Source organism: Barbus barbus, assembly GCF_936440315.1.
Source record: "Barbus barbus genome assembly, chromosome: 1".
Classification (NCBI taxonomy): Eukaryota; Metazoa; Chordata; class Actinopteri; order Cypriniformes; family Cyprinidae; genus Barbus; species Barbus barbus.
In genome coordinates, this window is record NC_136729.1 from 9,535,774 (window position 1) to 9,549,530 (window position 13,757).

The window sequence follows — 13,757 nt, forward strand, 5'->3', positions numbered from 1 at the left end:
AGAACAAGCACACCCATTCACTTTTAATTCTATTTCTAAACTGATATGTTGTGGAATAAATGTTTCTTAAACAATCAGTCACTTAAAAACATTAAAAAGTCTTACCATCTCCAAGCTTTTCAGTTTATTCTGTACATTATACATTCAATATAAAATGAACCATGAGTTTACTACAAATAAAACCCAAAACAAACATGGTTACTATAGTTAAACCATGGTAACCACAAATTAACTATGGTTTTGCAACACTAACCATAGTTTAACCATGGTATTTGTAGTAAAACTGTGGTTATACAAATGGTAGTCAATACTCCAAAAAAACATGGTTACTACAATTTTAGTATAATAAAACCATGGTTAAAGGGATAGTTCACCCAAAAATGAAAATTCTGTCATCATTTACTCAACCTCAAGTAGTTCCAAACCTGTATGAATTCCTGTATGAAGGAAGATATTTTGAAGAAAGATTGTAACCAGGCTGTTTTGGGGCACCATTGATTTCCATAGCAGGAAAAAAAAATACTATGGAAGTCAAGCGTGCCCCAGAACTCTTTCTCTTGCTCTTTCCCACATTCTTCAGAATATCTTCCTTCGTGTTCAGCAGAATAAAGACATTCATACAGGTTTGGAACTACTTGAGGGTGAGTAAATGATGACAGAATTTTCATTTTTGGGTGAACTATCCCTTTAATTTTCGGAAGGGTTTATTAGCATCAGTGTTTCTATGAAGAACCTTGGAACCTTTCAAATGTAGAAACGTTTCTTTATAGTCGAAAAAGGTTAAAATGTTCTTCAAAATGGTTCACTGAAAGGTTCTTTTGGGAACTAAAAATGGTTCTTCTATGGCATCACTGCAAAAACACCCTTTTGGAACCTTTATTTTTAAGAGTGTATGAATATTTTTCCATTTAATAAAATTTATTAAAATGTATTTATCATAGTTTTTTTCTAAAGAAAAAAAGTTAAGATATTTCTAACTATACACTGATCAGTCAATCAGAAACAATTAGTTTTTTATAATGTACTCATTATCACTTTGAATCTCTGAATGAAACCCACTTCACTGACCACAGTGACTATATCCACTAAACTGCAAACCTGCTCACCAGTCTGTGTGAATGTCACACCTCAAGTGCAGTCTGCTAATGGAGTTTATTAAGCATCATTAAACACAATTAAGGTCAATTATGCTGCTTAGCTCTTTGAAACACAACCCCATGCAGACAACTGTCAGCAGTTTTGAATTATTAGGCTGAGGATTGGGACCATATTTTATATATAATTTGCTGTAGGCTGCTTCCACTGATAAAGGAATCATCAAATGATTAACCCTTGTGCATCAATAAAAAAAGTTACACTTAGGTCCATAGTGGACAAAAATGTCCATGTAAAAAAAAACAGTCATAAAAATTGGAAGTTTGGGAGCAGAGACTTAAGTGTGGTCTCATTTTAAAGAAGACCCATGGCAGAGTATTGCTGAAGTAAAAATAAGTTTACAAAGTGAAACAAAAAAAAGTTATACAGGTTTAAGTTTATGAAAATTATTTATGAACAATATTTTATGTTATTTTATGAATATTTTATATATGAAACATGTTGAACTCTAAACCTGCTAGAAAATCAAAGCCATAAATCTAAACAAGTTGTGTTCCAAATTTGAGGTTGATATCTCAAAAAATTAGCTTTCAGTAAAATTGTGTTTGGACGCAGTACTAAATTTTCCCCATTAGATGCCAGTGCACACGGTGCTTGGATTTGTGATTTGCAGTAGAGTTTCTCTCTCTCAATTTTTACAAGAACACACACATACACACACACAATTTTTTTTTATAACACACATACAAACCACACTCTGACATCCATACCAACACACCCACACAATTATAGCTGCATTATATATCCAATTGGCTCTATAATACGCAGAAGCAGAAAACAGGAATAAAGTGAGTGTTTGCTTTATAGACCCTTTATAGACCAAACCTGAAAAAATGGCACCATCTGGTAAAAAATGTAATTTTGAAGCCTTGCCAACAGAATGAAAGCATATTAACAAAAATTGCATCATTGTACAGTTAAATGGCACTGCGATTAAAAACAGCTGTTTTAATGGGTTTCAATGAGAACATTTTTGTCCAAAAGGCACTGAGTGTAACAATTTTGTGTACCTAGTGCATAAAATATTTTAGCTTGTGAGCACAGAGTTAAGTTTTTCTCATTTTAAAGAAGACCCATGGCAGATTATCATTGAAGTAAAAAAAAGTAAAAAAAAAAAATGAAACAAAAAAAAAAAAAAAGTTATAGAAGTTTAAGTTTATGAAAATGCTTTATGAACAATATTTTATATAAAATATATATTTTATGTTACATGTTGAACTCTAAAGCTGCTAGAAAATCAAAGCCATGAATCTAAACAAGCTGTGTTCCAAATTTGAGGTTGATATCTCAAAAACTGAGCTCTCAGTAAGCACACAGTAAGCACACAGGCTTATAAAAGCTGAAAGCAGTTGTGTTGCTCAATATGTTTGTGGAAACCATGATGCATTTTTCAAGATTCTTTGTTGAATAGAAAGTTCAGAACAGCCTTTGTTTTTATATCTTTTGTAACATTATAAATACCTTTACTGTCACTTTTAAATTATTTAATACATCCTTGCTGAATGAAACTATTAATTTCTTTTTAAAAAATACTCTTTTTTGTGAATTATCTGAGGTGAGTTTCTTAGATAAATTAAAATCGGTTTAAACAGAACCCATGCATTGTTTGGTCAGTTGCACAAGATGAGTTTTCTGGAAGAGTAGCTGCACTAGTTTGTTGTTTTGAAGAGGAGTCAAAATTCACACCTCTGCTCCTGCGGCCTCTCCGAGTCTTTCCCAGACAGATTCAGGCCGAGTCCTGGGGTCTGAGAGACAGAGATGGCTACAGTAGGCCTGCAGAGGTGTCACCTCACACCTCTGAGTCCAGCATATAAACCTCCAGCCCTCCGTCCAGACTTCATTCACCCTCAGAGTCGCAATATGGAAAGCTCAAGCCACAGCCAGCAGAACCAGTGGAGCTGTTCGAGCTCAGAGTCAGAGTTTTACAGCGTTTCCTCTCCAGACACCGTCTCGCCGGATCCAACCATGGACCGGGGCTTCTCCCCTTCCCACCAGGCCCAGCCTGCATGCTCAAAATCAGTCAAACCTGCAGGTGTCATCAAGAAGAAACGCAGATTAAGGCTGAAGAACCCGAGCAAGCAACGGCAGAACGCCAGTGAGAAGGAGAAGCTGAGGATGAGGGATCTAACCAAAGCGCTCCACCATCTCAGGACCTACCTGCCTCCGTCCGTAGCTCCTGTAGGCCAAACCCTGACCAAGATCGAGACGCTCCGGCTCACCATACGCTACATCTCGTTTCTGTCTACTCAGCTGGGTCTCAGTGAAGAAGAGCTGAACAACAGGAACAACAGGAAGAACAGGAACTCCAGCGGCTGCTCATATTCTCCAGAGATCGTTGGTTATTTTCAGTACAGGTCTATAGCTGGAGATTGGGTTGAGCAAGGACAGGGTTACGGTCACTATGATGGACAGTATGAGGGTTGCTCTGGTCATACAGGGCAATGTGATGAGATCAACATGGATCAGTATGGTGGTTCCTCACAGCAGCATTCAACAGAGCAAAACTTCTCTGCAAATGTAGACGGCTTCCTTCAGTCACAACAGTGTGCTCAAACATCACAGACATACCAGGTATGTAAATACTACTTATGTTTTTTTTTTTGTGGATGATAAAATAATTATATATTTTTAATAGATTTTTTTAAATTATTTAATTATATTTAAATATAACTTATAAAATATTTCTATAATTATATTTAGATTTATTATCTAGTTATACATTTAAATATAATGTATTATATATATGTATAAATATATATAAATGATAGAAATAATATATATTATACAAATAGTGCAGAAGCTGTAAAATAAACATTATTTATGTACAGAGTATATTTGTACATTACATTTTCATATTACTTCATTTGTTTTAATTATATTAATATTTAGCTGAACTTTAGTTAAATTTAATTCATCTGAAATCAAAAAATAACTGGCAGACCCTTTGCAGTAAAGCAACTGACCCTCCAAATGTCGCAAAACACCAGATTGAAAATCATTGGTATAAGTTCATATTTTAGATACTGCAAGTGTATCTGGTCACTATTTTCACTTTTCAACACTTTAAATAACCGAAACCTTCAGGAAAATAAATACATGCAATATTAGGAAAATTAATAAAAGAATAAATAGCTTGATAATACAATACATATATATATTTTTTTTATTTGTATCTATCCACTATCTTCATTTATTAACAAATATATGTCAAAGATATTTAAAGATGACAAAATAATATCTGAATTCAGATAACAGATAAATAACATATATACATATACTGTTATGAGGACTGAACACAAAGCAATTTTTCTTTCTTTGAAAATAATGCCACAAACAGTCTCGTGCAGTTAAAAGTTGAAAATGAACAAATCAAGCAAACAAACATATTTTAAAGTACTGCGCTCTAACCAATCCTCTGTTTCAGGTTTATGGCAGAAACTTTGGCTATCATCTTGTTCCTCAAGCTCACTGGAGCTGACCGCAAAAACCTCTCCATCACACCCAATGCAAGACCGATACCTACTACTGGACTGTGTACAGTAAATGGATGTGGATGTTTGGCTTGTGAAAGCAATAAATGTGAATCAAAGTTAATCCTGTAATTCTTATCATTTAAATTATATGTGTTATCCTTGTCTGTTCTATGTAAATACAAAACTATATTTGATACGTATTTATAATAAAACATATATTATTAAAAATAGTTTCTCTTTTCCTGTTATCGTTTCTCTTTTTCTTCTTCTCTACACTGGTGTTTCAGTCGTGTTGACTGCAATAAAAAATATTTAATATTATGTTCATTAAAATATATCTAACATTGATAAATAGTAATCAAAGAGGGATTTTATATATAAAATGTATTTATTTTTATGTGTGGTGTTTATCCTGTTCTTTCAGAATCACAGCAAGGAAGACTTGGCATGGGAGTCTAAATAAAATATTACATTTAGCGCTCTCTATTGATAGTTTTCACTTGACGTTAGACCCTTATAGGAGATTGCATCAACTAATAATGCAGTAAAACGCAGATATTAAAAGGTGAAATTCAGGTCACGTGTAATGGGGCGAACAAGACGTGAGGCATGCGGATCCATGTGCAAGCTTTTATTTATAAACATAATCAATACACAGGCAGGGTCAAACAACGGCAAACAGATATGGCACGGGCAAGACACAAGAGGGATCCTAGGGCAAGCGTGGGTCGACGATCGGCGAACAATATCCAATAGGGCAAAGCAGAGAGATAATCCAGGTACACAAGCAATAATACAAACGAGGTGCAAACAGAATCCAAATGGTAAGGCAAAGGGTTAATCCAGGAAACACGGGCAGGTATCGAAACAGGCAAGGCAAGGCAAGACAAGACAAGACAAGACAAGACTAGACTAGACTAGACTAGACTAGACACTAGACTAGACTAGACTAGACTAGACTAGACTAGACTAGACTAGACTAGACTAGACTAGACTAGAACGACTGAGTGGGCTCTGTAGAGTAGCTATCGCTAGGATATGCACTATACAATACTCGGCGATCATAGAGAGAAAGTCCAAGGCTTATAAATAGTGTGTGATTGGGTGATAGTGATTGTGAGATAGTTCTCAGCTGTGAGCGTGATTAGTGTAATCAGCTGTGTGTGTGTCGTCCATGCAATGGATGATGGGAAATGCAGTCCAGTGTGCTGTGTGGTGTGAGAGTCAATATGATGGAGAGGCGACCTCTGGTGGCTATCGGGCGGAAGGCCACAGACAGGATTCGTGACAGAGCCCCCCCCCCCCCCCCCCCCCCCACAAGGAGCGGCCTCCAAACGTTCTGATTGGCAGTTCTGATGGGGTGTACGCAGCCCAAACGCAACATAAAGTGTTCCCCATCATGGGAAGCGCTTCGGACAGGGGAATTAGTGCAGGAACAGGAGGGGTAAAGTGAGCTGGTTTGGGGATACTAGCTGCACGTGCAGACACCAGTGGTGCATCCTTCACACTGGATATCAGGCTAGGATACTGAAGGACTGACTTTGAATATCTGGGTGTGGCAGACAGGAAGTGACAAGACTCTGGCTGATCAGCTGTGACGTGACATGGTTCTGGATGGTTAGCGGTGATGTGAAGAGACACTGGAAGATCCACTGTGGTCTCGAAGAGACTCTGGCAGATCAGCGGAGACGTGAGGAGACTCTGGCAGATCAGCTGTGACGTGTAGGCCCATAAGGCTCAGCGTTACTGACTGTACTTCTTATCTTTTGAACTTGTCTGTTGACAACAAAAGACGTTGTTTTACAGGTTAATATAGCTATAGTTGACCTGTAGTTCATAAGACGTACTTTTTAATACGAAGGTGGATTTATGTCATGATGAGCGTGTATTTTGTACGCCTAAATTCAATTAAATCTGTGTAGAAATGTAACTGAGCAAGACCTAGTCATGTATAAGTTCGGTACTGATCTTCATTTCAATAAACATTATTGAAAGCAGACTAATGATTACCAATAATCACAGATAAAATATTTCTGGTAGACTGTTACCAAACAAATCTGAACTTTTTTGATATAACTGTCGAGAAACCAGTCATAAGGGTCAATTTTTTTAGAATTGATATTTATACATCACATGAAAGCTGAATAAATAACCTTTCCATTGATGTATGGTTTGTTAGGATAGGACAACATTTGGCTGAGATTATACTATTTGAAAATCTGGAATCTGAAGGTGCAAAAAATATCTAAATATTGATAAAATCGCCTTTAAAGTTGTCCAAATTAAGTTCTTAGCAATGCATACCTAAAACTAATCAAAAATTAAGTTTTGATATATTTACAGTAGGAAATTTATCAAACATATTCATTGAACACAATCTTTGCTTAATATCCTTATGATTTTTGGCATAAAAGAAAACTCGATATGTTTTATTGGCTATTGCTACAAATAAACCTATGCGACTTAAGACTGGTTTTGTGGTCCAGAGTCAAATATAGGCTAGTTATAAACTTTTATAAAAGGCTGTTTATTCGTTGTAAAGTATTAAGAGTCTCACACAGACAAACAAATCTTCTGTCAGACGCAGTTGAAGATAAGTGCCTGAGAATACCACATTGTTCTGATTCAGTATCTGCTGTCAGATGAGTCTGTTAGTGTCCTTATTCGATTACTGTTTATGGTACTTGCGATCAAATAAATACAGCCTTGGTGATCATTATAGACATGCAAAAAACAATCTCATGGTGATATTTGGATATATTCCACGGTACTGAATCTTTACCATAGTGTTTACATGGTGCAAGGAATAGGTCCAGAAACTTTGGTACTGCCAAAAGGTACGCTATTGTTCAAACGTTTAGGATTACGTTTGGGGTACTGCCAAAGTATTCAATTCACTAGATAGTCTGTTATGTTCTGATTCAATGAATCTTGTAATTGTATTCAGTAACTTTAAAGGTTGCACTGTCATGTTTCATGGGTCTGTGTGTTCATTCTGTCTATGTGTTGTCTCTGTGCTGATTGCTTGTCAGCATTACCCAGCAACCCCGGTGCTGATGAGCTAATCAGAGCGGCTGCACCTGATATTCATCTCGGCGCATATATCTGATTGGTGTTGCTGTTGTCAGTTCATTGTTGCTCATGCCTTGTCCTGTTTTCATCTGTGTCTAGCGGTGTTTGCTGTTCCTGGTTTTCTTGCTGCCTTTTGAGGATATTATCGCCGGGGTTGGAGTTCCTGTTGTCAGGCGCCCTGGATTTCTGCTACATCTTTCTTCTACATCTCACTTGTTGCTGTCTACGCTATCCCTGATTAGCTGTTGTTGCACATTTATGCTTCTGATTACTGCCAGTTCTTTGTGAGCATCAATAACCCACCTTATTTCACTTGCAACTGGATTTTGAGTTTTTAGCCGTGACAGGCACAGAGCTGCATCATAATAACCAAGCAAATGTGACCTTTCCTGGTTGATTTAACAAAAACAATAACCAGAAAGGAAACTACTTTGACCTCTGATCACAGATATTAGTTATTTTGTAAGTTGTAGTGTATTCCATCCAAGCATGATGCTTAAGGTGTGATGTGTATTCAGTCTGTGACAAGTGAAGCCTATTGCTGCTAATGAAGTTCAACTGACTGCAAAAAGCCTGTTCACGCCACAAAGTCTAGCCTCAAACCTTGTCGTTGAGACCCCCCTCAAAATACTCATGTCCTAATGTGAGCGAGCTGCATTTTAAATGCATCGAACAGTTGTGTGTGAATTACAGTAAATTGTGGAATTAGCCCACAAAGTTTATTTTGTCAGCTTGTGAGGGATATTTGATGTGCAAATCCCAATGTCAAATACACACATTCAGCTCTTTCATCTTAGAAGGCAAATACACAATTAAAATGTGTGAATGTGTAACAATCACGTGTTAATCGGCTCATAATCACTTGGGTGTTAAACAAAGTTAGAGTAAATCCCCAAAATTAAAGGGTTAGTTCACCTAAAAAAATTAATTTCCTTAAAACGAGATGTTTGTTTCTACACTAGAAAAGATTACAGGAGATCTACAGGAGAAATGTAGCATTCCATCACTTGCTCACCAGTGGATCCTCGGCAGTGAATGAGTGCCGTCAGAATGAGTCTAAGCTGATAAAAACATCACAATAAATCCATCATTTAGGCATTTTAGACTTGAAACCCTTGTTTCTGACCCAAATAGTCCTCATCCATATCCATTATACATCCATAGTCCATAATCTATAACAATGCTTCCTGCAGTGAAAAAGTCCATCCACCAGCATTTTTATAACTGTTTTGGACTGCTTGTAAACAGTGCTTGATTTGTGTATATTTCTCTCCTAATTCAGACGAGACAACTTTCTTTCACTGGAGAAAGCAATATTATGGATAGAGAACTCGTATTATAGCTGGAAGTGTCTTGATGGATTTGTTTCTTACAAACACACAGCTTTTCGATACACAAGACATTAATTGATGGACTGGAGTGGTGTGGATTATTGTGTTGTTTTTATCAGCTGTTTGGACTCTCATTCTGACGGCACCCATTCACTGCAGAGGATCCATTGGTGAGCAAGTGATGTAATACTGAATTTCTCCATATCTCTTCTGACTAAGAATCAAACTTTTCTACATCTTGCATGGCCTGAGGTTAAGTAAATTGTCAGCAAATATTCATTTTTGGATGAACCATTCCTTTGAGTTATGTTAGACACCCTCCCGTTCTGGTAGTTTAGTTCAGTTTACCAAATGTCAATGTCATATCTGCAATCTACAGTCACATGTGAAATCAAATAGTGCTAAAACCAGCTTGTCTGTCAGGACGAGTGTTTTTCTGGTGAAGTCCATGAGAACTTTCTGAACTAACACCATTAACATTTCAGAGGTGTGACTTCACTCCTTTGATTAGGAAAATACAGTCTTCTTTTTAAAACTGACATTTATAATTAAACTAATATATAATTTGTGATCACATTCATTGAGCACATCGCTGAGAACTTTTGGATAACATTGCAACATATATAATTTATGTTGATATCTATGAATGTGTGTGTCTCTGTTGAGTCAAATACGACACTTCTGTTTGTGGGAACTGCAGTCACTGATCTCGTCCACCACCATCATCTGCATCATCACTACAGGAGCCCTATAAGTAGGTGTCATTTTCAAACCCCTGAGGTCAAAACTTCATGTCTAGCTATGAAGTTAATCAGAATGGTCTTATTCATGGGTGTGATGCGATTGTGTTTTTCTCATGCTCCTCTCCTCACGTATTTTGATGGAATCCAGACTTACTGATGAGCTAAGTCTTATCTAGCTACAGTGTTTGTTAGTCGGGGGATGATTTGAATTTGTAATCTGAGATGCAAACATCTCTGACCTGAATCAAATATGTCATCAGCAGTAAATTAGCACTGACCTTGAAAAGCCCAGGGCCTCAGGAGTCTGAGATTATCAGAAAAATACACACAAACACAAATAGAAGTTCTCCATTATGGTTGGTCAGCTTCAGATAAAGTCCAACACTGAAGCCATTGGTGCATTTCTCAGAAATACTGCATACGATTGAATTGTTCTGCACTTAACGTTCCAACTCTAGCTTTGTACTGGGTAGCTGACAAATAACATGGGCTTCAAGATTTGTGTTAAAATGTATTAATGGAAAGTGCTGTAAGGAAAGGATATGACTTATGGCGACCCATACTTGGAATTTGTGCTACGCATTTAACCCATCCAAGTGCACACACACACACACAGCAGTGAGAAGTGAACAAACACACACACAAACCGTGAACACACACAGCCATTTTTGAGCAGCCCGACCTGAGATTTGGACACACAACCTTTGGGTTACAAGGCCCACTCTTTATCCATTAGGCCATGACTGCCCCTGTGGTCATTATATGTTTTTCAGTATTTTTTAAATCATATTTTAGCTTTCTTTCAGTTCATTTAAATAGTATTTTGTTGTGACAAATAAAAAAAAAACATGTAATTTTAATAAGTTTAAAAATACTATGTAGTTGCATACTACTAAGTATTCCTATATATATATATATATATATATATATATATATATATATATATATTAAAATACTGCTCCGGGTGTATGTTCACGGTGTGTGTGTGTGTTCACTGCTGTGTGTGTGCACTTTGGATGGGTTAAATGCAGAGCACGAATTCAGAGTATGGGTCACCATACTTGGCAGTATGTCACTTCACTTCACTCAGTTAAATATTAGTAGTTGCTCTTCAGATTTACAGTGTTTTAATAAAATGCACAATACCTTTCAGAGATTTGGGGTCAACCATATTTTTTATATATTTTTTAAAGAAGACTGTTATGCTCATTTATGGTGATGTATATCTATCTATCTATCTATCTATCTATCTATCTATCTATCTATCTATCTATCTATCTATCTATCTATCTATCTATCTATCTATCTATCTATCTGTCTATCTGTCTATCTATCTATCTATCTGTCTGTCTGTCTGTCTGTCTGTCTGTCTGTCTGTCTCTTATTTAAAAATGCAAGGGTTGTGTGCTCAGGCTGTTTCTGATCCTCACACCTCACATCTGAGGCAGGAGAAGCTGTTCTTTCCCACAGACCCCCTACTTCTGGTGTCACTTCTCCTCTCAAGTACTGACTGTGATCCTCTGAGGTGCCAAATCGCACTTCATGGAGGATATATACAGGAGGAACACAGTCTACCAGCAACCACAACCTCATTCAGCAGAGACCTTCTCAACTCTACAGCCATGGATACCTCCAGCTCTCCTCTTCAGCTCCAAGACAGCGGCACTTTCGTGTTTAACTGTGAGAACCCTCTGGATCAGAGCTACTCTGTATCAGATGCGGGCTACTACAGCGCCTGCAGCAGTCTGTCTCCAGCCTCTTCCATAGATTCCTGCGGCTTCTCCCCTCCAGCTTACCCTTGTGGAGCGGGACAGGACATGCCCCAGATCTTCCCACACCACAGCATCACCACCCAGGAGAAAAACAGGGTCCAGCCACTCAAGAGAACCGGGCGGCCAAGGTCAAAATTCCCTGGAGTGAAACGGCAAACTGCAAGTGAGCGGGAGAAGCTGAGGATGAGGGATCTGACCAAAGCTCTTCATCACCTCAGGTCGTACCTTCCTCCATCAGTGGCTCCAGTAGGAAAAACCTTGACCAAGATCGAGACGCTGCGGCTCACTATCCAGTACATCTCCTGCCTGTCTGCTCAGCTTGAACTCAGAGAAGATGAGACAAATCATGGAGCTCAGGCCGAGGTCAATGCTGCATCAACCATCTTTGACAGCTTCACTGCGACTCCTTCAGTTACTCAAAGTTTACCAGCTCAGCAGTTCCCATCTATGACCTGTTATCAGGTATGTACATGGTACTTCAACAGAATTTATATACTATTTTAAATAATAATATTTATAACTAAATATTTAGTAAATGTGTAGTAAAGTTAGAGTTCATAGGCAATATTGTACTTTAAGTGTTTTTTAGGATAACTTAGTTTCTATTTTAACTTTTGTAAAAATTGGAGTAATTTTTGTGTGTGTGTGTGTTTGTTATTTTTATTATAATTTTTTTTAATTAGTTAGATTTAATCAGTTTCCTTGTTAGGCACCCCCTCAAGTTTTTTTTTTTTTTTTTTTTTTTTTTTAACATTTATTTGTATTTAAAGCACAATTTTTTTATGGTTTTAATTTTAGTTTAAAATGTACTTAACTATAATAAACCTGGTTGTTGTGCTGTGTTATATTTATAAAATAGTTTTTAATAATAATAATAATGATTTTTTGTATTTTAAAAATTAAATTAAATTGAAAAAGAAAATAATAATATTAATGATCTTCTTTTTTCTTAATTTGATCTGTATTTAATTTTTCCGGACTCAGAATCCAGTCGAAGGCGAATTCCTATCATTCCCAGCTCAGGATTGTTGGTTTCTCGAGCAACACAATTTCATCCATGGACAGTGCTGATCAAAGTGGACTGAAATTCTGAATGCAAATATGAATCTGAATGCAAATATTAATTTGTGCAATGTGTGTAAGATAATGAAATACTTTAATTTTTGTATATATGTTTGTACAGCTATTTATATTTTTCGGAGTTCAAAAATATATTAATATTTATGAATTAGGCAAATAAAGCCCTGAAAAATCTTACATCAGTTTTGTGTTTTTAACATTACATACAAATGGTTTCAATATTATGCCCTTTAAACAATGTACACCATAAAACATCAAGCAGCATCCTGTCGAGGGACAGCTGTGATGGTCATTCCACGTTGTAATTCACACATTTAAGGAAACACCCCTGCAGAGTGAGCGTTAATGTGGGCAGGAGAGTAAACTAACTCTCACAGGTGAGATCCTTTACTATCCCTCCAACTGTAAACAAAGCTCTGTGGGGCTCTTCTTCTGAAATGCAAGGTCTGGTGCCTCTTTCAAGCTAAAAAAGATAAACTGACGTGTTATCTGATATCTTAAATTCTCTTTTATCTTGAGTAGGAAAAATTCACCCAAAAATGAAAGAAATGCTGAAAATTCCATTGGACCATCCAAGACATAGATGAGTTTGTTTCTTCATTGTATATAGATACTGATATAAAGAAATTCAGCATTACATCACTTGCTCATCAATGGATCCTCTGCAGTGAATGGGTGCCATCAGAATGAGAGTCCAAACAGCTGATAAAAACATCACAATAATCCACACCACTCCAGTCCATCAATTAATGTCTTGTAAAGTGAAAAGCTGTGTGTTTGTAAGAAACAAAGCATTTGAACTCTAAACCATCGCTTCTGACCAAAATATGAGTCCATAATCCATAATAAATCTTCCTCCATTCTGATGGCACCCATTCACTGCAGAGGATCCATTGGTGAGCTGAGCTAGTGATGTGATGCTAAATTTCTTCAAATCCATTCTAAACCCATCTACATCTCTTTCAAATTTTATATTGTGGGTGAACTATTCCTTTAAGTACCCATGGTGCCAGCAACAAGGCGACATGATAAGAATCTCATGATCCCACGTCAGATTGCACAACAACACAAAAAAACCTTGCTGTGACTTTATTAAAGATATTAATAGCTCCATTAGTGATGTGGGTGACA

At 36.9% G+C, this 13,757-nt stretch overlaps 2 protein-coding genes across 2 annotated transcripts; both read left to right on the top strand.

The window, feature by feature from the left end:
* Positions 1–2,913: 2,913 nt before the first annotated feature.
* Positions 2,914–4,633, top strand: mespba (mesoderm posterior ba; the record flags this gene model as incomplete). Its single annotated transcript, XM_079431202.1, has 2 exons — positions 2,914–3,726; positions 4,580–4,633. 2 exons carry the CDS (start codon positions 2,914–2,916, stop codon positions 4,631–4,633), a joined length of 867 nt encoding a protein of 288 aa, XP_079287328.1.
* A 6,763-nt stretch (positions 4,634–11,396) lies between these two features.
* LOC306878790 (mesoderm posterior protein 2-like) lies at positions 11,397–13,169 on the top strand (the record flags this gene model as incomplete). Its single annotated transcript, XM_079431317.1, has 2 exons — positions 11,397–12,008; positions 13,149–13,169. The coding sequence occupies 2 exons, from the start codon at positions 11,397–11,399 to the stop codon at positions 13,167–13,169; spliced, it is 633 nt and encodes a 210-aa protein (XP_079287443.1).
* Positions 13,170–13,757: the final 588 nt, after the last annotated feature.